Consider the following 21,657-nt stretch of genomic DNA (forward strand, 5'->3'; position numbering starts at 1 on the left):
GTTTTTAGACCTGAATTAGGAGTGGTAAAAATAACGTTCCTGATGTGTGACTTGCATCAAAGTAATTGAGTTTCACTTATTCAGACTATTGCATATTCTTGATGTCTGACAGAGGAAGAAGCTGCTGATCCCTGCATGCAAACATGTAATAGCATCACCTGCCTGTGCATAGTCACCATTTCAGTTTAGTGGTGGTTTGCTAATGGAGGATTATGAGATTATTATAATGTACATTTTCAGGCAGAATAAATCAAATTTCAGTGATGGCGTCAGATGAAAAGCTATAATTCATCTGACGGGGAACATGGATAAAAAAACCTTTGCCTTGTGCTGTGTGTCTTTGCTCACATGTCCACAGTATGTTTATTGTGTTATGGGTGACCTGTGAGAGCGTGTGCGCGCAAGTGTGTGTGCACCCACGTGCACTGGCACATGTCTGTGCGACTCAGACTAATCCTTTTAGATCTCTCTCTCCCCCCACCTCTATATTTACCTCACCCCTCCCGGAGATTAACCCAGGTATTTTCTGCAAGTGCCTCTGCAGATCGATAGCCACTTTCTCTACAGTAGGAGCTGCTGGGGTTTACTAGAACCAGGCTCACCTCAAAGTATTGACTCTCTCAGTTCATTTTCTTGACGCTCCACATCCTGGCTGTCACATCAGCTTGATATCAGGATGCACAAGAATCATTATTATACTCTGAGGGGTAAAAGATTGACATCAGTAATTAGTAAGACTCCACTGGCAGCATGAGTGGAGAGAAGATCCAGGTCAGGGGGGCTGACTTGATGCTCCAATAAAACTCTTTCTTTCCTCTTTTTTCCTTTTTTTTTTGCTGTTTCTTTGTCTTTGTTTCTGCCATTTAACCTACATGTCTGCCATCCGTTCTGAGCTGCAATCCAATTTGTCTTCTTTCTTCATCCTTCCTTTGCTCCCTCCTTTCTTCTCTTTAAGTAATAAGATTGGTGCTGTTGAGCTGGACTTTTAAGGTCTACAGCGCGCACACACACAACACGTGCACACACATGCACACACATCACATGTGCACGCACGTACACACACACACACACAGGGGCACTGTCAGCCTCTGAATTACAGTACTGCCACACCTCCAGCTACCTGTAATCTCACTTGGTAGACCACAGAGTGCAGAGTGAAGAAATTACAGAGAGAGGGTTGAAGAGGCAGTGAAGGGTGTCATTAAAATAACAAACTTTAACAGGATTTAAAGGAAGACAGAAAACAGATCAAGCAGCATACAATGGCTTGAAAGGGAGAAGAGAACTCTGGATATATACTTCTTTTCTTGTGGAAGTTTAAGGTGAGGTAAATTGCTTGAGGTACATGCAGCTGCCACAGCACATACACTGATTGATGACCTTTTAAATGAACTACTAACAAACCAGAACCGTGTTGCTATGTTGGTATATACCAGATATGATCGATCAGCTTCAAAAGGTAAACTGGATGATTGTGGAATAAGTTTTCCAGATGTAGGATTTAAACTCTGACCTTTTGGTGTCCAATAGCAAATCCTCTTTTTTTTCCAGGTAATGTCCACTGCTACTCAATTTCAAACATATTTCTCCTGCATCAGTCTTGGAAGTTTCAGTCCAGAGCTGCAGTCTCAAATAGATCTGGCACAGCTCAGAGCCAGAGAGCCAAATCTAATTTGTGAGGTTATCGCTGTCAATTCTCAGCCTGCAGCAACTGCTGCGACAGTGAAATACAGGCTGGGCTCGGCAGATAAAGTACATTTTTTTTAGCAGTTAGGCGTGAACTTTATTTCTACATCTGTGTTTTGTTCTGATCCATAAGTCAGCTCTTGGAAAGCACCGTCTCATAAAAGCCTTATTAATCCATCGTCAGCTGGTTCTGGCAGCGACTGCATTGTTGTATTTGGATTATCTATAGTTTTGTTTGCAAAAACTGTTGTATATTGTAGAGACTAGATGTCCTTTAGTAACATAAACATGAATATCACACACTGAGAGGCGTCACAACCACATCGACTGGAAATGTGATGCTGTCAAATATAGATACGTTTACGTTGGTGGACTTTTTAGTAGATTTTTACTGCTGAACATTAAAAATTAAATCCCAAATTACAGTTATTCTCCATTGCTCTGGTACATTTTGAAATTATCTTTAACGGGGTAGTTCAACATTTTGACAAATTCACATATTACCCATAACCTGAAGGTCCAAGGAACGACTATGCAAGTTTGTGCGGGTGCCTTCTTTGGGCAAATTCACCATAATCCCTATACTGTAGTTTTAGGGGTAGGTTCATTACCTTTAATTGTCGGTGCAAGCTGTTTTTAGATTGGCGGGGCAGAGACGCCAGCTGCTCACGAAACGGTACTTTCGCCTTTCCCCAAAACTCATCAAATGCACAATCCAACAATACCAAAATGTTCTTGTGAAGAAGTTATGACCTTCACATTTGCCACGCTATGAAATAATAACGTATATATACGAAGCAAATACTCAGAACTACTTACAACTCTGTCTTGTAATGTTACATTATTATCTCATAGTGTGGTGAATGTGCAGGTCACAACTTCTCCACGAGAGCGTTTTGGAGTTGTTGGATTGTGTTTTTGATGAGGGAAAGGGGAAAGTACCACGCGCCTCTGTTGCATTAGCTGAGCAGCTAGTGTCTCTGCCCCACCAATTTAAAGACAACATGCACCGATAATTAAAGGTAATGAACTTACCCCTATAGGGATTATGGCAATAGGCGGATTTACCAAAATGTTGAACAATTCGCTTTAACATTTGCCAAATGTAACTGCAATGAACATGTCAGTGGAATTAAAATGACCAATATTTTGCATTCAAGATTCAAGATGATGACTGATGATGCAAAAGGCTGCACTTTTCCCGCATGGCGTATATATCAACAGGACAAAGTTTCACACCTCTGAATGTGAGAGATGTATCACAAGAGCCTGAAAGGGGTTCACATTTAAGCTTTGTGCTGTGAACAGACCATGCCAGGCCATGTCTGACATATCCGATATAAACACATTCTTCTCCAAACCCCAGCCTCGGGTCATAATGGAGAACATGGTCATTATTTCATAGAACGTGCCTATGTGCTTGGCCTCTTCTACCTCTTCCTCAGGTTTACCTCTCTTTCGTTTCACCATGTAGCCTTTTTACTCTTATCCCTCCTGGCTAGACCCTGCTCATTTACTCATTATATTTCGACAGTCAGAAATGTTAACACTGTGTTGCTGTCTATTGCAAAGTGAGGGTTCATGAGATGCTGAAAAGAATTGTGGGCAAAATGGTAAATTGTTAAAATTCAACTCCCAAGATGTACTGAGAATATATTCAAGAGAGTCTGAGTGCTGAGTTTTCCTTCAGGTGTTGACAGAATGACAGTTTTTTATCACCTCATCTCTCCGCAGAGCACTTTCATCGTTCCCTGTCTATCATCATGGTGGACCTGTTCCTAAACCGAGTTCTGGTGGAGAACAACTGGGATCAGGATGAGCTCAACACAGAGCGTGAAATCACCGGGCTCCTTGAAAACCGCATCCTGATGCTGTTCTTTGCATCTGCCGAGTGTGAGAAGTGCCAGGAGTTTGTGCCCGTTGTGAACGACTTCTTTAAGAGACTGAAAGATCCAGCGTACATTGAATACCCCAAACTGCTTGCACTCATCTTCGTCAGGTCTCCTCATCATCATTATGTTCTCTTTATCTCTTTGATGCAGGCATGTAATTGCATAAACTCTCACTGTTCTATTACTCATTAGAATTCAATTTCCACCTCTTCTCTGCAGCTTGGACCAATCAGAGGAACAGCAGCAACGAGTTCTCAGTGAGATGCACAAAAGGGTTCTGTTTTTGGCTTTTGAGGACCCATACAGAAAGTAGGTGCATGTAAAGCAACACTGGGCTTTAGAACTAATTAAAGGGATAGTTCACCCAAACTTCACTCATTATCTACTCACCCTCATGTCGACTAAGAGCTGTGAGAATTTTCAGAGTCCTCCGTGCCTTCTCTGAGTTACGGGGGGGTCCGCGCAGCAGTATTTGGACATATAATGGTTGTCAATGGATACCAACTTTCTTCGTCCAAAAAGACACACCAAAAAACATCCAAATCCCTCCATACTGCTCGTCTGTAATGTCCCTCTTGTATTGAAGCCCCGACATGAGAAATTGTTCCGCCGGTCAGTGCAAAACACAAGATTTGCACTGACAAAGGAAGAGCAGTGAACCGAGACACTGGGAGCTTCTGCTACCAACAAGCTTAAAATATAGACTTATTGAATTTTTTCCGGAACAATTTCTCATGTCGGGGCTTCAGTACAAGAGGGACATTACAGATGAGCAGTATGGAGGTATTTGGATGTTTTTTGGTGTGTCTTTTTGGACGAAGAAAGTTGGTATCCATTCACAACCATTATATGGACAAATACTGCTGCGCGGACCCCCCCGTAACTCAGAGAAGGCACGGAGGAATCTGAAAATTCTCACAGCTTTTAGTCGACATGAAGGGTGAGTAGATAATGAGTGAAATTTGAATTTTGCGTGAACTATCCCTTTAATCCTGATTATGACAGTTTATAACTGTTTGCACATAAACTGTGTGTATTCTCTGTGTTTCAGGGAACTGCAGGCCATGTTTAAGGTGAAGGACATCCCAACAGTAGTGGTCCTCCGTCCTGATGGCTCCATCCTCTCTCCAAACGCTGTGCAGGACATCTGTCGCTTTGGTTCCAACTGTTTCCGCGACTGGCAGGAATCAGCAGAACTGATTGAGAGGAGCTTTATGCTCAACGAGGAGTTTGAAAACCTTAATATGTACAGTGCCACTGACCCTGTGAGGAGACTCAAGTACAAGAAAGAGGACGACAAGAGAAAAAGGAGGTGGTGGAAGTTATGGGGGAAGGGCAAGGATGAAGGGGAGGAAGAGAGAGACGGAGTGTGGGATACAAAGGGAAAGGAAGGAGATAAAGGAATATGGAGGAGAAGATGAAGTCCAACCTCTCAAATGCTTATTTCTTAAATCCTGATACTGCAGCTTTCTCACAGGCTCTTTAGGAAATATTTCCACTGCCTGTGAGGGCATGTACAACAGAACTAAACAAGAAGAAGAAGAAGAAAAAAAGCACACTGGCAAGAGCTCCCTTATCGGGTTGCTAGAGGTAAAGTGAAATGGCAGAAGAAGCGTAACATAACTCTGTCTCCCTGCACACATTATACAAAATCTTTAAAGAAATGAAATAAAGTTGAGTTGCTCTATGTTAAGAAATATGCTACCAATGTGGTTTGCACTTCTACATGCTTATTATTCCTATTCTGATTATTATGAATCTGTGTAAAATATGAGTCTGTTTTATCATCTAATTACTAATGTTAACTGAGACTGAAAAGTTTTAGTTACTAAAGCAAATGTCAGAATGTCCTATAAATATGTATAAAACATGCATGTATATGATATACAATATAACATTTTGCAAATTGATTATGCTATGTAAAAATAATAATAAAAAAAAAAAAACAGATCCCCACAGTTGGACAAGTAGATAATTATGTATTTAATGGGGATAAATACTTGCAGAGATTCATGGATCACATATACTGATAAACCCGATGGCCCAGCTTTACAGACTTCTTTTTTTTAGCTTCTTTTAGCTCATTGTTTTGGTCTTCTGGCCCAGTAATTCAAATCATCAGTTCAACTCCATCTCTAGCAGCATCAGGCAGCTGTTCGAAAAATAAAACAATAAGTCCAAAATGAACGCTAGTGTAGCTTCATGTCTGCCGGATGTGTAAGCAGGGAACTGTTTGACAACACTTGTACTTGTCAGTGTTTTCTGTATCAGCATTTTTGCACCCCCCAGTGGGAAAAAAAAGTTGTTGCAGCTGTAAACTAATTTTAGGCGCTGGCGCCTGCTGGTGTTCAATATGTTGTCGAGCACTATGTATATTTATTTTTAGGATTATTTTTCTATTCTTGTAAAATATGTGCCCTGATATGTTTATGTTATTATTTAATAGCTATTTACATGCTGTACCGACCCCCCCCCCCCCAAAAAAAAACGAATAAATTCTCTGTCCTGCTAACAAAAAGTGTGTCTGTCACATTGTGTCTGTCACATTGTGCTGTTCGGACAGGGAGTATCTGGTTAATATCACTAACCTGATACTCTCTGTAGGTTCACCTCCATTAGTTACTGGATAATAAAGGTCTCACTGTGACTCGCCTCTTTTTATTAAGCATGTCTTTCATTCTGAAATTTCTATTCACGCATACATGCTCCCTCAGTCACTGTCTTCGTACACATGCACAATAACTGTGAGCACTTCATGTCCCGTGTCCCTCTGTCACCTTGTCTTTCAATCCCTCCCTCCCAGACAGAAGAGGGTAGGTGGAGCACAGAGACACAAAGGAAGAGGGAGCGAACCGCTACTGGCATCAAGGTGAAGGAGACACAGTCGATGAGTGAATGTGACACAAACTGACAGGCTGGGAACTGATTCAAGCACGACTCAGGAGGAGTTGAAAAGAACAACACAACTAGATTTTGAAGGCTGCTCTCTTTTTGCATCTGCCGTCTCAAGCAGAGCTAATATTTGTTGGAGGTAAGCAACTGTGAGGATTATCTGACTGAACAGCAAGCAAGATTATATATGATTAATAGGTAAGTGTGTACTTACATGCAGTCGAATATACAGGGCACCGTTCAATCATAGCAAGATGATTTTTGTTGATGTCAAGATCTTCTCAGCTCTCATTGTTAGTTATTCTCAACTGTGTTTATGTTTGGTAATGATATATATGCACATGAAACTTTTGTATAACCTTGCTGTACATTTGTAATGGTAAAGCAATGAAAAGAAACAGCTTTTTGCCCCTCCTGGTAGCCTCCTAAGTCTCAGCCCTTACCACTACAAACCTTCATGATGGTGGACCTGTTCATTGATCGGGTCCTGGTAAAGAACAACAAGGACCAGGATGAGCTGGACACAGAACGTGAAATCGTCAATCGTCTGGAGAACCGCATCCTGATGCTCTTCTTTGCATCTGCTGCCTGTGAAAGCTGCCAGCAGTTTGCTCCCACACTCACTGACTTCTTCAAACGGTTGACAGATGAATTCTACGTAGATCGCTCTGCTCAGCTGGTTCTCCTCTACATTAGGTACAACACACACACATAAAGAAACACATTACACACACATTACCCCTACCTTAATCTTAAATGAAAACATTTTTGTGTGTATGTGTATGGTTTTGCATGTATGCAATGTTATGTATTTATACTGTAGGTGTGTGTGTAATCTGAATGTTTAAATCTGTAGTACTCACATGATAAGGACTGGCAATGTATCCTCAGATGTGATGTCTTTTTAACAGTCATGCTTTTTATCTTAGGGACTGTTCGTTATTTATCATCAGTGCCACCGGAGGGATTCACGGGACTTTTTTTTTTTTTACATGACCCCCCTGTCGGAGTCAGTAAATTTTAACATGACCCTGCATTAAGCCTTATCAAAAGATACATGCCCCCCCCCCCCCCCCAGCCAGCCATCGACACTTTACATCGCATCACGTAGCGCGTGACACTACATTATTTCATTTTGACAACCATGTGTGCAACACCTTCTCATCACAATGCCATTTATCAGCTGTTATTAAAACCCAACTCATCAATAACAGAATCGCGATTTTGGACCAGCTCACATTACACAACAAGCCATTAACAATTAATCCACAGTCAAACCGAAGCAACAATAATGTGAACCGTACTCAACAACAACGTATTATTACAAGGTTTACGACAGATATGACAGACAACTGTGTGTGTGTGTATGGTGTGTGTGTGTGTGTGTGTGTGTGTGTGTGCGTGCGTGCGCCTGTGTGTGTAAGAAAGAGAGGGAAAGAGAGAGAGAAAGTACGTAAAACCAGCTAGCTGTTAGCTACCGTAGCTCAGGCGTCGGTCTCCCGTCAGGTAAAAGCTGCCGTTTATTCCTCAAATGTAGTTCATGAAGTTGTCTCCGGTACAGTTATCCATCACTGCAGTTGAATTAGCCGCTAAACTGCTGGACGCTAAAACCGAGGGGGGCGTCTGTTTGTTTACAATTCACAAAAGCAACGTGAACGTACGTGCTGCTCAGACTATGTAGAGTTACGCAATGAGGCAGGCAGGCAGCGTAGCCTCTGTACGGTACTGAAGTTAAACTCACTCACCCATAAAACACGTGCTAAGCCGCGGGCAGAATCCTTATTGAGTTCGTGGGGAAGCGGTTAGCATCGTCGGCTGCCGTGCGGGAGACCCGGGTTCGAAACCAACTCTGGGCAGATCAGAACATTATAAAATAACGTTGTGATTTAGGGGGCCGTTGCTCTCATTGTCATCAGTGCTTGCAGCTTTGAAATGTCCCGTTTTTGTTTTGTTTTTGTTTTTTGCGAGCATTGCAGTGTCCTCCAGACAAAATGTTGAATGACCCCCCCTCGCTGACCTTTTTTTTTTTAGTGGACCCACCCCTCAACAAAGAATATTATGACATGACCCCCCCCCATTTTCCTCCGGTGGCCCATTCCATAAATAACGAACGGTCCCTTAGTCAGAACCCCGTGCCCCAATTGGCATTAGATGTTCTTGCAGTGTGAAATTGTAAAATGTACCAAATCAGTCCATCCATATCTCCAGGTAAAGTAATTTTTTCTTTCATCCATCAGTTTGGATGAATCAGAGGACCAGCAAGAAACCTTCCTCAAAGAGCTGCCCAAGAAGTGCCTGTTCCTGGCCTATGAGGACCCCTACAGGAGGTGTGTGAGACTGGCCAGTTGATTGAATGTGTGCAGAACCTGCTGGTGCGTAATTGCATTGTAAATATATCAAGCTGTAAAAAAAAAAAAAAAAAATCTATTAACTCTAACACCCAATATGTGTATGTATCCACAGGGAGCTGGAGGCTATGTTTAATGTGGAGGAGTTGCCCACAGTTGTGGTGCTGCGTCCTGACTGCTCCATCCTGAACCCTAATGCGGTGGAGGAGATACTCTGCATGGGCCCAGACTGCTACCGCAACTGGCAGGAGGCTTCGGAGCTCATCGACAGGAACTTCATGATCAGTGAGGAGTTTGAGCAGAAGTCCATGCGCAGCTTCAGTGACCCTGTGAGAAGGCTCAAGTACAAGGTGGAAGACGAGAAGAAGAAGAAGAAGAAGAAGAAGAAGAAAAAGCGCGGAGGGTGGGGTGGAGGTGGGGATGCAGAGGAGGACGAAGAAGCAGCAGATGGAAAAGAAGAAGGGGGAGGAGGTGCGTCGTGGTGATGGGGACTTATCAAGAGGACAAGCAGGGCCGGCCCCTGGCATAAACACTCTATGCGGTTGTTTAGGGCCACAGCCGTTAGGTGGGGGGCCACATGATCAGAAAGGTACCGGGGTTCATTCAAGTCATTTAAACATCCTGAGGTCTGCACGTGCACGCTATGAGCTTTATATGTAATGTGAAGTCAATATTCAGCTTCTTTTATCTCACATTTAAGATATTTAGTGAAAATAGAATGGCAGAATGACAACGTTTATGCTCAAAAAACAATCTTACAAAATTTCATTTTAGACTTGTTTTCTACACTTATATATTACTTTATTCATATCCTATTTCAAGCACCAAAACAGTTCATTCTCATGACTGAAGGTGTGTTTTCACAAGGGACTTGAATTTTTTTCAAAAAGCAGACCTCAAATTTCCAGCATTTGGCCTAAATTATTTCTTTATACAGTGTTCTAGGACAAACTGGCCTCAGTGTACTTACAGCGGAGGTTCTAATATTTAGACATAAAACAATTGAGTATTGTTACATCTGCACGTATCTTAAAAAGAAAATATGTAAAAGTCGAGAAAATGGCCTCAAACCTCAGAGGGCATAAACACGTCTGTATTCAGTTTTAACCAGTGATTTGGTGTTTGCGCTTAGAGTGCAGGGCCACAAACAAAAATCTTGTTTAGGGCCACCAAAATCCTTGGGCCGGCCCTGAGGACAAGACTGTGAATTCCCCCCAACATTGCCATTAGTGATTATTAAAGGACCTGTTTCTAAGTTTTGCTGTTGCTACAAAGCATTAGCAGCGTTTGCATCTCGACTGTTAAAAGATAATTTCCGTTTTTTTACAACCTGGACCTTATTTCTAGCATAAAATATGATCATTTACTCACCCAGACAACTTTGGTGTCATTTGGAGTTGTTTTGACGAAATTAGCCCCAGTGGAGCGGTGTGTATATCCGTATAATGCGAGAACATGAGGCACGCAATGCAGCCTCTAAATAACACATTATCCACCGCGAAACTCGTTCATTTCGCCAATATTTTTTTAAGATACACTAGTGCTATTCCCCTCCGAGCCCGTGGTGGCATGTTATCAACATCCGGGGTCTCTAGGTTGACCTACTAACCTCTGATCTGGATGATGTCATCTCCAACCGCTGCCTGGCTCATTCTGATAATAATCATTCCGCTTCTGCATTCTGGTCCATTTTTAGCTCAACTAGCTGGAGCTTTAGTGAGTCCAGGTTGAGGAGAGGAAGCCTGTGGAAGCTGAACTTCATCCAGCTGCTCATTTTGTTCTGACAAGTCAGAAACACGCAGAAACGAACCATAGCATTAGCGGTAGCAAGTTAGCCACGCTGCACCGCGGTCGGAGATGACATCATCCAGGTCGGAGGTTAGTAGGTCAACCTACAGACCAGATATCATAACAAAATATTGGCGAAATGAACGAGTTTCGCCGCAGATAATGTGTTATTTAGAGACTGCGCTTGGGTGCCCTGAGTACTCGCATTATACGGATATACGCACCGCTCCTGTTTCAGAGGTAAGTTGTAGCGCTAGCTCTTTTAAGGTTGTTACAGCGGTCAAGATGAGGTGCCGGTCAGGACACAGTAATGAGGCTTGCAGGTTCGCTGATGGTGGCATTTATTGTGCACTCAATGTTGTTGTATATAGTTCTGCAAAATAGTAACAAACCACATAGCCATTATAATAAATGTATTCAAATAATAAAAGGAATAATAAATGTTTACACAATCAGAATATATAAGTGTCTTTTCTTTATATGCAACAGTAATGCATTTAAATCCACAGGAGCACAGGTATAGGTTAACTAGTGGTCAATAGCTCCCTCTCCTGGCGAAGCAGGGTATAAACAAAGACAACACTCGGCACACATGGCGGCCGACAGCTGATAAATTAACGACCCAAACGACATTACGTTCCGACAGCTAGCTTGCTGGACACACACACAACACTCGGCTACCAGCGTTCACAGTATATTCATGAACAATGTAAACACCACGGACCTCCATTACCGTCCGGCGGCAGAAAGCACACGATATTTAGCTAAGTGTGCTAGTAAACACAGTATAACACAGTATGAAGCGATACTCACTTTGTTCATTCACTTAAACATTTGGAGTGGCACAATAACCCTCGTCAAACAAAAAACGACCGTGTTTCAGGCGAAAAAATACTATAAGTCCACGGTGAACGCAGGTGAGAAAGGGGAAGGAGAAAAAAACTCTGTCAGCTTGACCTTTCCTGTGTGCTCTCACTTCTTCACTGGTGGTGACTGCGTCACTTCCTGAGGCGCTCCTTCACAACAAGAGCATGCTCCTTCAGAATAAGAGCCTTTGATACAGCCGCCCCTAAATGTGCATGGCACATTTGCATCTAAGAAAAGGCTCAGTTCATCTTAGGGGGTTTGGAGGTCGGAGGAGGATCTTCCTCTCCAGGTGGGAGAGCTGGTAACTTCACCAGTCGGGCCACTGGCCGTGTGAAGATGTGTCCTTTAATGTTGACATCCACTGATCTGACACAACCATCATCACTGCGATGGACCTTGACCACACGCCCAACTGGCCACTGTGCCCGTGGCAGCTGGGGCTCCACCAGCATGATGACTGCTTCATCTCGCAGATCCGGAGGACAGGACTGCCATTTCTGTCTCGTCTGGAGACCAGGTAGGTACTCCCTGATGAACCTGGACCAGAATTGATCCGCCAGGATCTGGGAATGCCGCCAGCGCCTGCGGCTCAGGATGTCAGTCTCTGGGTACACCACCTGCGGGAGTGAACCGTCGGGCCGCCCCATGAGCAAACTGTTTGGTGTCACAGGATCGATGTCGGCTATGTCGGCTGAGACATAGCCCAAGGGTTTTGAGTTGAGGATGGCTTCAACTTCCAGGAGCACGGTGAGTAACACTTCTTCAGGAACAGGTTGTGATCCAACACATGTGTAAAGTGCTGACTTGACTGAACGAACTTCCCGCTCCCATACTCCGCCGAAGTGGGGAGCAGCTGGGGGGTTAAAGTTGAACTTGATCTTCTGACGGGCAAGCCGCTGCTGTAGCTCTGGAGCCATGTTCTCGAAGGCCTCCCTGAGCTCTCGTTGGGCTCCTTTAAAGTTGGTCCCTCTGTCTGACCACACGCCTCTTCTGGCGGCGAACCGCCTCAACGCCATCAGATAGGCATCAGAGTCCATGTTCTTGAGGAGATCCAGATGTACAGCTCTGGTCGTCAAACACTTAAAGATGATTCCCCAGCGTTTTTCTTGACGTCTGCCTACTTTAACCAGCATGGGTCCAAAACAATCCACGCCTGTGGAGTAAAAGGGGGGTTTGTGAAGTCTGAGGCGAGCCTTTGGGAGGTCAGCCATCCTTGGAACTGAGGGCTGGCCCCTCCAACGTTGACACTCAGCGCAGGCTCGTTGATGCTTACGGACCGCCTCTCGTCCTCTGATGATCCAGAACGATCTCCGCAGCTCTGAAAAAACTCGCTCGGGACCTGGGTGGTGCAGATCACTGTCGTACTTCTGAATGAGCAGGTGTGTCACTGGATGAGCAGCATCGAGGACAACGGGATGTAGGGGGACCTCGACATCTTCCAGCCGCCTGAGCCGACCACCCACTCTTATTAGGCCAGAGGTTGAATCGAGGACAGGTGATAGGGTGAGTAGGCGACTTGAAGGTGGCACTGGTTTCCCTCCAGCCAGGAGCTTGTAGTCATCAGGAAAAGACTGCTTCTGAGCCCTCAGCAGGATCTCAGTTTCTGCTCGCTGATAATCAGAGGTGGCAAGTAACGAAGTACAAATACTTCGTTACTGTACTTAAGTAGATTTTTCAGGTATCTGTACTTTACTTGAGTATTTATTTTTCTGACGACTTTTTACTTTTACTCCCTACATTTATACGCAAAAATATGTACTTTCTACTCCTTACATTGTAAAAACAGGCTCGTTACTTTTTTTTTTGACACGACGTAAAAGCACCGGTAAAAGACGTGACGAACTAGAGAGGGAGAACAAGAGGGAGGAGGGAGGGGGGGCGGTAGAGAGAGAACCGAGTTACCAACTTGTACTGTAGCAGCGACATGGAGGCAGCAGCATGGAGGAAGGAAGCTATGGTGGTTGGACTATCCGACGGGGGGGTCGGACACTGTACAATCTGCGCAATATAGCGCATTTATCGTTTACGAGCGGCAAAGCGCAACCTGTCCATGTGCCCATGTCTGTGTGTACGTGTGCGCGCGTGTGCGCGTGTGTGCGCGTACGTGTACGTGTGGTGCGAGAGAGACGGCAGGTGGACTGACTGGCAGAGATGAGAGGTGGTGAAACGCTGTTTAAAAATTCTTATTGTTATTATTTTGTGAGAGTCTGTGGCGGCCCAAACGTTGGGAAACACTGCCTCTGGTCAGTTCAATCTTGATAATTCTGTCTGAACTTTTTTTGTTTAACAAAATTATCAAATGATGTAGGTTTCATTAACGGCAAAAATTCATTTTTACTTTTTACTTTTACTTTGAAAGTACATTTCAGAGCCTGTACTTTCTTACTTTTACTTAAAGCAGAAGTAAGCGATATTTTTGTGTTAATATAAGTCTTAAATAGTTGTATCTTCCGACAGCAATCACTTACATAGAGTGTTTGGTCTGAAACACGGGTCTGTCAGTCACTCTGCTCTGCTCTGAGCCGAGGAGAAAACTTTTCTCGTATCCTACAATTTTTATCCAATGAGGAGAGAGAACGGCATGCAGGGCTGTGTGTGCAGCCAAGGGATGCGCCTGAATGTGGTGACGTAGGGACGAGGACCAATAGATCCATGACGAGGGGGGGGCTGCTAACTCCATCGGCTGACAAGACGTTATGGTGCGTTCAAGGCAACTCGTAACTGGTGTTTTTCCGACCTGTGAAGTCGTACCAGTTCGATCTGGTACGAGTTCACGGGTCAGAAGTTACGAGTGGCCGTTATAGTGACTTTCACAGGTAAAACAGGTTGGAAAAACACGAGTGGGTTGCCTGGAACGCTACAAAGTCGTAAGTTGTGACTTGAAGCTGTAATTTACGGTTTCAAAAGCCTGCCTGGAACGCAGCATTAGCCAAAACGACCGGATCGCTTACTTCTGCTTTAAGTACAGAATATGAGTACTTTTGCCACCTCTGTGTACAATACAAATGCCTACAATTCACCATAGTGAAGTACATTAGGATACATTTTGTGTCCGGCAGGTAAACTTAGGCTATGTGAACAATAACATTGATGAAATGGATTCAAGATGAATTATCGTGTGGTTATTTGCTTTGCAGTGAATCGTGCAATGGAAATACTTTTTACTTTTAATAATACTTTTGAGTAAATTTCAGAGCCTGTACTTTTTACTTTTACTTGAGTAGATATTTGGATCAGTACTTTTACTTTTACTTAAGTCGTTTTTTACACAGGTACTTTTACTTCTACTCGAGTAAAGAATCTGGGTACTTTTGCCATCTCTGCTGATAATCCTCAGCTGTGAGTGGAGTGTCAGAGGGGGTTGCTCCCTGGAGCTCTGTGACTGCGTCCTCTAGGAGTTCTTGCCAGGAACTGGATCCTTTATCCCCTGGGCCACAGTCTGAAGGTGAGGTGACTGTAGCTCCGCAAAAGGCAGTCTTTCTGAGCTCTGCTTGATCGTCGGGGGGCTCGGCGTTGGGCCTCTCTGGCCAGCTGTCTGGGTTTCTCAGCAGGAAGGGAGGTCCCTGGGACCATCTGTTTGGGTCTTTCAGTTCGTGCAGAGTTTTACCTCTTGTCAAGTCATCTGCGGGATTTTGCTCTGAGTCCACATAGCGCCAGGTACAGTCCTCCGTTAGCTCCTGTATCTCAGCCACTCTTGCTCCGACGAACACCTTGAAGCGACAGGACTGGGAATGGAGCCAGGTGAGCACCGTGGTAGAGTCAGACCACAGAGTGATGTGAGCGACTTCCAAGGTGAGTTCTTTGGTGAGGAGACTGGCGAGTTGTGCTGCGACCAGAGCGGCGCACAGTTCCAGGCGTGGGATGGAATGTACACGTTTGGGGGCTACTCTGGAACGAGCGAGGATGAAGGAAAGGTGAATCCGGCCCTCTTTGGTCGCTGTCCTCAGGTAGGCCACAGCTCCGTAAGCCTGCTCCGAAGCGTCGGCGAAGATGTGCACTTCACGAGAGACAGCGTCGTAGTCAGAGTCTGCAGGTACATATGCTCGAGGAAAGGTAAGTAGAGGTAAGAGCTGGAGCTCATCTTCCCAGTTGGACCAGGCTTGGAGCAGAGCTGTAGGTAAGTTCGGGTCATCCCAACCACGCTGCTTATCCCACAGTTGCCGGATGATGAGCTTTGCCCTGGTGGAGAAAGGCAGGAGGTAACCTAGGGGGTCGTACTGGGAGGCTAGGACCTTGTAGATGTTTCTTAGGGTCGGAGCGTCGTAGGTCACCGGTCGGTGCTTGTAGCTCAGGGAGTCTCTCTCCCAGTTCCAGCTGAGACCCAGGGTGGACTCTTGAGGGTTGGCCTTGTCTTGGGCCAACCACAGGTCTAGGCTCTGTGATCGGGCCTCTGTTGGCAGGTGATTCAGGACGCTCGGCTCATTGCAGGCCCACTGTCGGAGGTCGAAGCCTGCTGAAGACAGAAGATCTCTAAGCCGATCCACCAGCTGCTTGGCTTCTTCTGGAGTACGTACACTTTGCAGGCAGTTATCGACATAGAAGCACTGGTCGACAGAGAACCTCACGATGTCTTCAGGCTGGCTGTGATCGGTAACATGGCGCTGCAGTGCATACGTAGCACAACAGGGGCTACAGGTTGTGCCGAAGGGCAGGACTTTCCACTCAAACACTCTTGGGGGCTCATCGACTTTCAGGTCACGCCAAAGGAACCTCAGTAGTGGGCGATCATCAGGAAGAAGGCGGACTTGATGAAACATCCCTTTAATATATATTATATAATATATTATATAATATTTTATCTTGCAGTAGGTCCTTTTAATCTGCCCATGATGATACGTTATATGTTACATGTTATTTGGTGTTGTCTATTTGTGTATGTGTTTGAATGTGTGGATCTTCCCGGCTGCAAACCAATTTTCCCTGTTGGGACAAATAAAGACACTTTGACACTTTTGACTTTGACTTTAATGTCTCCACTCACTGCGATGGGGTGCTCCCGGAACCTCAATAGTACGCCAACCAAGGAAGCTCCAAGGGTGGGGCCAGGCAGTAGGTACTGGTTCAGAGTTTGGCCGAGGTGTTGGTGAGAGCAGTTAAAGACGAGCCGGTGCTTCCCATTGTGAGAAACTAAGTGGTGGGGAATGTACCAACACTCAGCAGGTGGTTCCTCTTTGGTGACCTCTTGAACGGCGCCTGCCTCAATGAGCTTCTGCATTTCTGCTCTGTAGATCGCTGCTCGCTCAGGATATTTCAGGAGTCGTCGCTCCGTGCTTCGCAAAAGAGCCATGACTGACTCCTTGGGTGCCTGCAATGGAGGCATGGCTGCATGACGTAGCAGTGGGGTAGCATATCTCCTCACCCCGTCGACCTCAGTGCGGACGGTCTTGGCGTCCTGTTTTGACCTAGTCACTTCTCTTTCTGGTCGGTGAGGTACAGCGTCCATCTGCCAGAGCCTCTCTACGTGGCGGTACAGCTCATCCATCTGTGGAGGTAAGGAGGTAAAGAGACACTGCACGGCGTCGGCTGGCCGCCCCATGGAACGGACAGGACCTTGGAGGGTCCAGCCCAGCCGGGTGTGGACTGCTGCAGGGCCACCAGGCGGTCCGAGTCTGACTGGTTCCACAGGTGTGATGAGGTGCGACTGATCAGAGCCAAGAAGGAGTGATGGTCTGGCGTCCTTCAAGGCAGGTATGGGGAGGCCACGGAGATGTTTGTACTTCTTCTGAAGTTGCCCTATGGGGTAGGTATGCTGGGCTAGGCTGAGTCGGCTAGCTGTGAAGGCATCGTCGATCTTATAGCTGACCTTGGGGTTTGCAGGGGGGGGAAACATGGAAGGAGACCTTATGTCCATGGAGCACCTGTATGTCCTGCCGGACTGTACGCAGAGGGAGATCTTCTGGGGCGCCTTTCATTCCCAGTGCTTTGGCTGCAGCTGGTAACAGCATGGACCGCTCTGAGCCATCATCCAGCAGAGCAAAGGTGCTGAAGCTACGCCCTTCGTGATGGAGAAGCACCGGGACGACCTTTAACATGACCCGATTGCTGGCTCCAGGTCGGTCGAGGTAGAGGGAGTCAGAGGCAGAGCTGGTCAGGCAGCTCTCTTCCTTCCTTGCAGGCTCTTTATTGCTTCTCTCAGGCCTCAGGTTTATCTCGTGAAGGGCGAGGAGGTGTTTCCCTTGGCAGATGCTGCAGGGTTTCTTCAGCGTGCACTGAGCTGCTTGGTGGTTTCGCGCACAGCGCCAGCATCGCTTGTTAACTTGAATCCACTCCTTGAGCTGCTCTTTTGAGAGTTTGGCGACTTCGCTGCACTGACTGAGGTAATGTTCATCACTTTGACAGTAAGCGCAGTAGGCTTTCTTCTGTGGTGTCCTTTTCACAGGACTGGACGCAGAGACGTTGCCAGCCGGCTCTCCGAGACCATGTAGAACCGTCACCGTGTGTTTCCCAGAGCGAGTATCCGGTCTAGGAGGCTGTCTTTCCCTGTTGGTTCTGGCGCTGACTTGGCTGTCGAAGCTCATGCACCAGGACTCGTAGCTGAGCCACTCTGACAGGTCGTGCAGGGTGTGTGAGGTCCCAGGCTGCTTGAACTGATGGCGACGGAAGTCAGCTCTCTGTTCAGCGGGAAGCTTGGTCAGGAGACGAACTACATGGGAGCCGCAGTTCAGTTCGATCTCTCCCTCTGGGCCTAAGGTCTTGAGTAAGCCGACTAAGGACTGGATCTGGAGAGAGAACCTCTGGAAGGCTGGGATGTCACCACGTCTAATCTCAGGGGCTTCCAGGACACTAGCTATTTTCCTCAAGGCTAGTTGGTGAGGCTGGCCGAATCTGTCGTACAGGGATCTCATTGTGTCAGTGTAGGGGGTGGGGGAATTTAAATAGGCGTCGGCTATTAGCTTAGCTTCCTCCAGTCTCAGGTGATCCACAAGGATCTGGTACTTGAATAGTTCTGTGGAGTCTGGTGGAAGCAGGTTCTCCAATGCAAGGCGGAGCCGAGCAAACTCACTCGGGTCTGGCTGAGTGAGTTTTGGGATTGTGGGCTTGGGGCCTCTGTACACCAGTTCGGACACAGGGGGCTTTACAGGTTGGTTGGTGGGGAGAGAGCTGGGCGTCACCCTGGTGGCTGTTGGGGGAGGGGCTACTTGGGGCAGTACTGAGGGTCTTGAGCCTGTGTAGACAGGAGCAGGGTGAGGGTGTGGTTGATAGGGCTGAAGCAGGGGATGAGGCAGGGCCTGGTCATAGGGGGGAAGATAAGTGGGGTAGGGGGGATGGTGTGAAGAGACTGAAGTAGGGGGATAACAGGTCGACTGGGCTTGATTTGGCTGACTGCGAGGAGGGAGGTTCTGGTCCATGTCCCGTGGCCCTAAGTTGAGATCACTCATACCCGCCAGCATGTTATCCTCCGGTTCAGGCCAGGGTGGAGGAGCAGGCCAGTCCTCCTCGGATTCTTCATCAGGCTGTAGAAACGTAGGATTGGGCTGGGAGGTTGCAGCACTGGCCCCAATATGTCTGTAGCTACTGTGACTTGAGGCAGAGTCAGTGGACCGTTTCATATCCTCCCTCAATGAGCGGGCTTCACCTATTAGTTCTCTCATCTCCTTTCGAGCTTCACACAGTTCCTTTAATGTAGCCTGAAAGGCCTGTTGAGACTGTAGTAGTCCTGTGTTCTCTTCCTGTATGCGTTGGATATCTGGATGGAAGGCAGGGTCCCGATAAGAGCTCCACAGCTGTGAGGTGGGAGCTCCAGGTAAGATATCCATGGCTAGGTTTCTCCTCTGGAGGTGTCTCTGGGCTAGCTGAGGCGTCTCTAGGTGAGCAGCATCCCTTGGGAAGCCACCAGAGGGAGGCTGAGGTGAGTGATGGTGACTCAGGTTCACTAGACCGTACTGGGGGAGGGGGGAAGCCAGCTCAGGGGGAGGGGAGGAGGGTGGCGGTCTCCACCATGATGAGCCTCGATGACGATTCTCCACGTAGTCCACGTTGAAATCTTGGAGCTTGGCAGGTCGACGTGTGTGACGCTTGGGTCTAGCATCAGCGAAGCGCTCTTCGTCTGATAGCATCTTGAAAGCTGTAAATCCGGCTCGAAGGACCAATGTTTCAGAGGTAAGTTGTAGCGCTAGCTCTTTTAAGGTTGTTACAGCGGTCAAGATGAGGTGCCGGTCAGGACACAGTAATGAGGCTTGCAGGTTCGCTGATGGTGGCATTTATTGTGCACTCAATGTTGTTGTATATAGTTCTGCAAAATAGTAACAAACCACATAGCCATTATAATAAATGTATTTAAATAATAAAAGGAATAATAAATGTTTACACAATCAGAATATATAAGTGTCTTTTCTTTATATGCAACAGTAATGCATTTAAATCCACAGGAGCACAGGTATAGGTTAACTAGTGGTCAATAGCTCCCTCTCCTGGCGAAGCAGGGTATAAACAAAGACAACACTCGGCACACATGGCGGCCGACAGCTGATAAATTAACGACCCAAACGACATTACGTTCCGACAGCTAGCTTGCTGGACACACACACAACACTCGGCTACCAGCGTTCACAGTATATTCATGAACAATGTAAACACCACGGACCTCCATTACCGTCCGGCGGCAGAAAGCACACGATATTTAGCTAAGTGTGCTAGTAAACACAGTATAACACAGTATGAAGCGATACTCACTTTGTTCATTCACTTAAAGCTATGGTCTACATTTTGAAAGAGGATGAGAAAAATTTGAAAAAAGCACCTCTCACACACCCCCGCCCCTCCCCTCTGAGCTCGTATGGCCCGCCCCTCGGGACCTCCTCGCGACACGCCTCCCCCCCCTCCCCTCACAGAGCAGAGCGGAGCAAGCAACAAGCCTGCTGCCTGCAGAAACCAAACGCGGCTTTGAATGCAGAGTAAAATGTCATATTCACAGTCACAACTTCCACAATAAAACGAATAAAAAGATTACCTGTTCAACATAAACTCAGCACCGCTGCTGCAGCCTGGGTCTCTCTGCACCGCGGCGCCGCGGAGCTCCAGGCCCCGACTCTTCCTGCTCCTCTTCCCCAGACACAGCACCCTGTCCTGGGTCACCCAGCGCGAAGAGTCTCCCTGTAGCATGAGGCTGTGCTCGGCGCTAGTCCACTAATACCGCCTCGTTACCGGCAGCTGGTGCACAGCGGCGGCATCGGGGCTGGCGCCACCGCTGTGCACCAGCTGCCGGTAACGAGGCGGTACCAGTACCGTCGTCGCCGTCCCCGGCAACGGCGACCGCTGGTACGAGCAGCGCCGCCATTAGCAACCATTAGCACAGCCTCATGCTACAGGGAGACTCCTCGCGCTGGGTGACCGGCCACAGGGTGCTGTGTCTGGGGAAGAGGAGCAGGAAGACCGGGGCCTGGAGCTCCGCGGCGCCGCAGTGCAGAGAGACTGGTCAGGCTGCGGCTGCCTGCGGCTGGAAGCGGCTGTGTGACAGGGAGAGGAGGAAGACCAGGAGCTCAGCAGGGCCGCGGTGTGCAGGGTGCAGAGCACCCCGGTCAGGCTGCGGCTGGAAGCAGCTGTGTGTCGGGGAGAGGATCAGGGAGACTCGACGCGACACCGGTACCGGTAATAAGGGCAGCAACACATTCTGTGCTTCTGTATGTGCTTCTCTGAATCCTAGTGGGGCTTTTTTTCGGCAGACCGACCGGGGGTGGGGGGCAGCAGGGGCTGAATTGGTGGGTTCATGTGTCTGTGTCTGAGCAGCTCAGAGCGGTTACAAACTACTTGTAGTTTCTAAGCGGAGGGGGTGGGGACGAGGCGGGTCGAGGAGGAGCAGGAGAGACGAGGGGATTGGATGGAGGGTACGAGCCAGTGGGAGCCGGACGGGGCGCGCGGCGCCCATTGGTCAATTTCTATGCAGGCCCACGGCTGATAGACTGAATGGATTTTTTTGGTTCTTTTTGCTATTTATATTGTGTATATCGGACCACAGGACCATAATCACTGTATAAACAATGTTAATAATAATTACCAATGCTCCAAATCGTAGACCATAGCTTTAAACATTTGGAGTGGCACAATAACCCTCGTCAAACAAAAAACGACCGTGTTTCAGGCGAAAAAATACTATAAGTCCACGGTGAACGCAGGTGAGAAAGGGGAAGGAGAAAAAAACTCTGTCAGCTTGACCTTTCCTGTGTGCTCTCACTTCTTCACTGGTG

General features: G+C 47.0%; 4 protein-coding genes across 5 annotated transcripts; 2 read left to right on the forward strand and 2 right to left on the reverse strand.

Annotated features, from left to right (window-relative positions):
* The first annotated feature begins 3,424 nt into the window (after positions 1-3,424).
* Positions 3,425-5,362, forward strand: LOC146991287 (nucleoredoxin-like protein 1). The gene is made up of 3 exons (XM_085790003.1): positions 3,425-3,685; positions 3,798-3,887; positions 4,630-5,362. Exons 1-3 carry the CDS (start codon positions 3,450-3,452, stop codon positions 4,997-4,999), a joined length of 696 nt encoding a protein of 231 aa, XP_085646129.1. The 5' UTR covers positions 3,425-3,449; the 3' UTR covers positions 5,000-5,362.
* A 951-nt stretch (positions 5,363-6,313) lies between these two features.
* LOC146991288 (nucleoredoxin-like protein 1) lies at positions 6,314-9,303 on the forward strand. 2 transcript variants are annotated; one of them, XM_085790024.1, is made up of 4 exons: positions 6,314-6,668; positions 6,892-7,166; positions 8,708-8,797; positions 8,934-9,303. In XM_085790024.1, exons 2-4 carry the CDS (start codon positions 6,928-6,930, stop codon positions 9,301-9,303), a joined length of 699 nt encoding a protein of 232 aa, XP_085646150.1. In that variant the 5' UTR covers positions 6,314-6,668; positions 6,892-6,927. The 2 variants fall into 2 exon arrangements, with proteins under 2 accessions (XP_085646150.1, XP_085646141.1); XM_085790015.1 differs by having other exon boundaries at positions 6,314-6,602; positions 6,872-7,166.
* Positions 9,304-11,625: 2,322 nt separating this feature from the next.
* LOC146991289 (uncharacterized) lies at positions 11,626-12,684 on the reverse strand. Its single transcript, XM_085788823.1, has one exon. It carries the CDS (start codon positions 12,682-12,684, stop codon positions 11,713-11,715), a length of 972 nt encoding a protein of 323 aa, XP_085644949.1. The 3' UTR covers positions 11,626-11,712.
* A 142-nt stretch (positions 12,685-12,826) lies between these two features.
* LOC146991290 (uncharacterized) lies at positions 12,827-16,233 on the reverse strand. The gene is made up of 2 exons (XM_085788834.1): positions 14,783-16,233; positions 12,827-12,860 (listed from the first exon to the last, which is right to left on the reverse strand). Exons 1-2 carry the CDS (start codon positions 16,228-16,230, stop codon positions 12,827-12,829), a joined length of 1,482 nt encoding a protein of 493 aa, XP_085644960.1. The 5' UTR covers positions 16,231-16,233.
* Between the last annotated feature and the right edge of the window lie 5,424 nt (positions 16,234-21,657).

Source organism: Trachurus japonicus, chromosome 1, assembly GCF_045865225.1.
Source record: "Trachurus japonicus isolate A0001 chromosome 1, Traja_1.0".
NCBI lineage: Eukaryota > Metazoa > Chordata > Actinopteri > Carangiformes > Carangidae > Trachurus > Trachurus japonicus.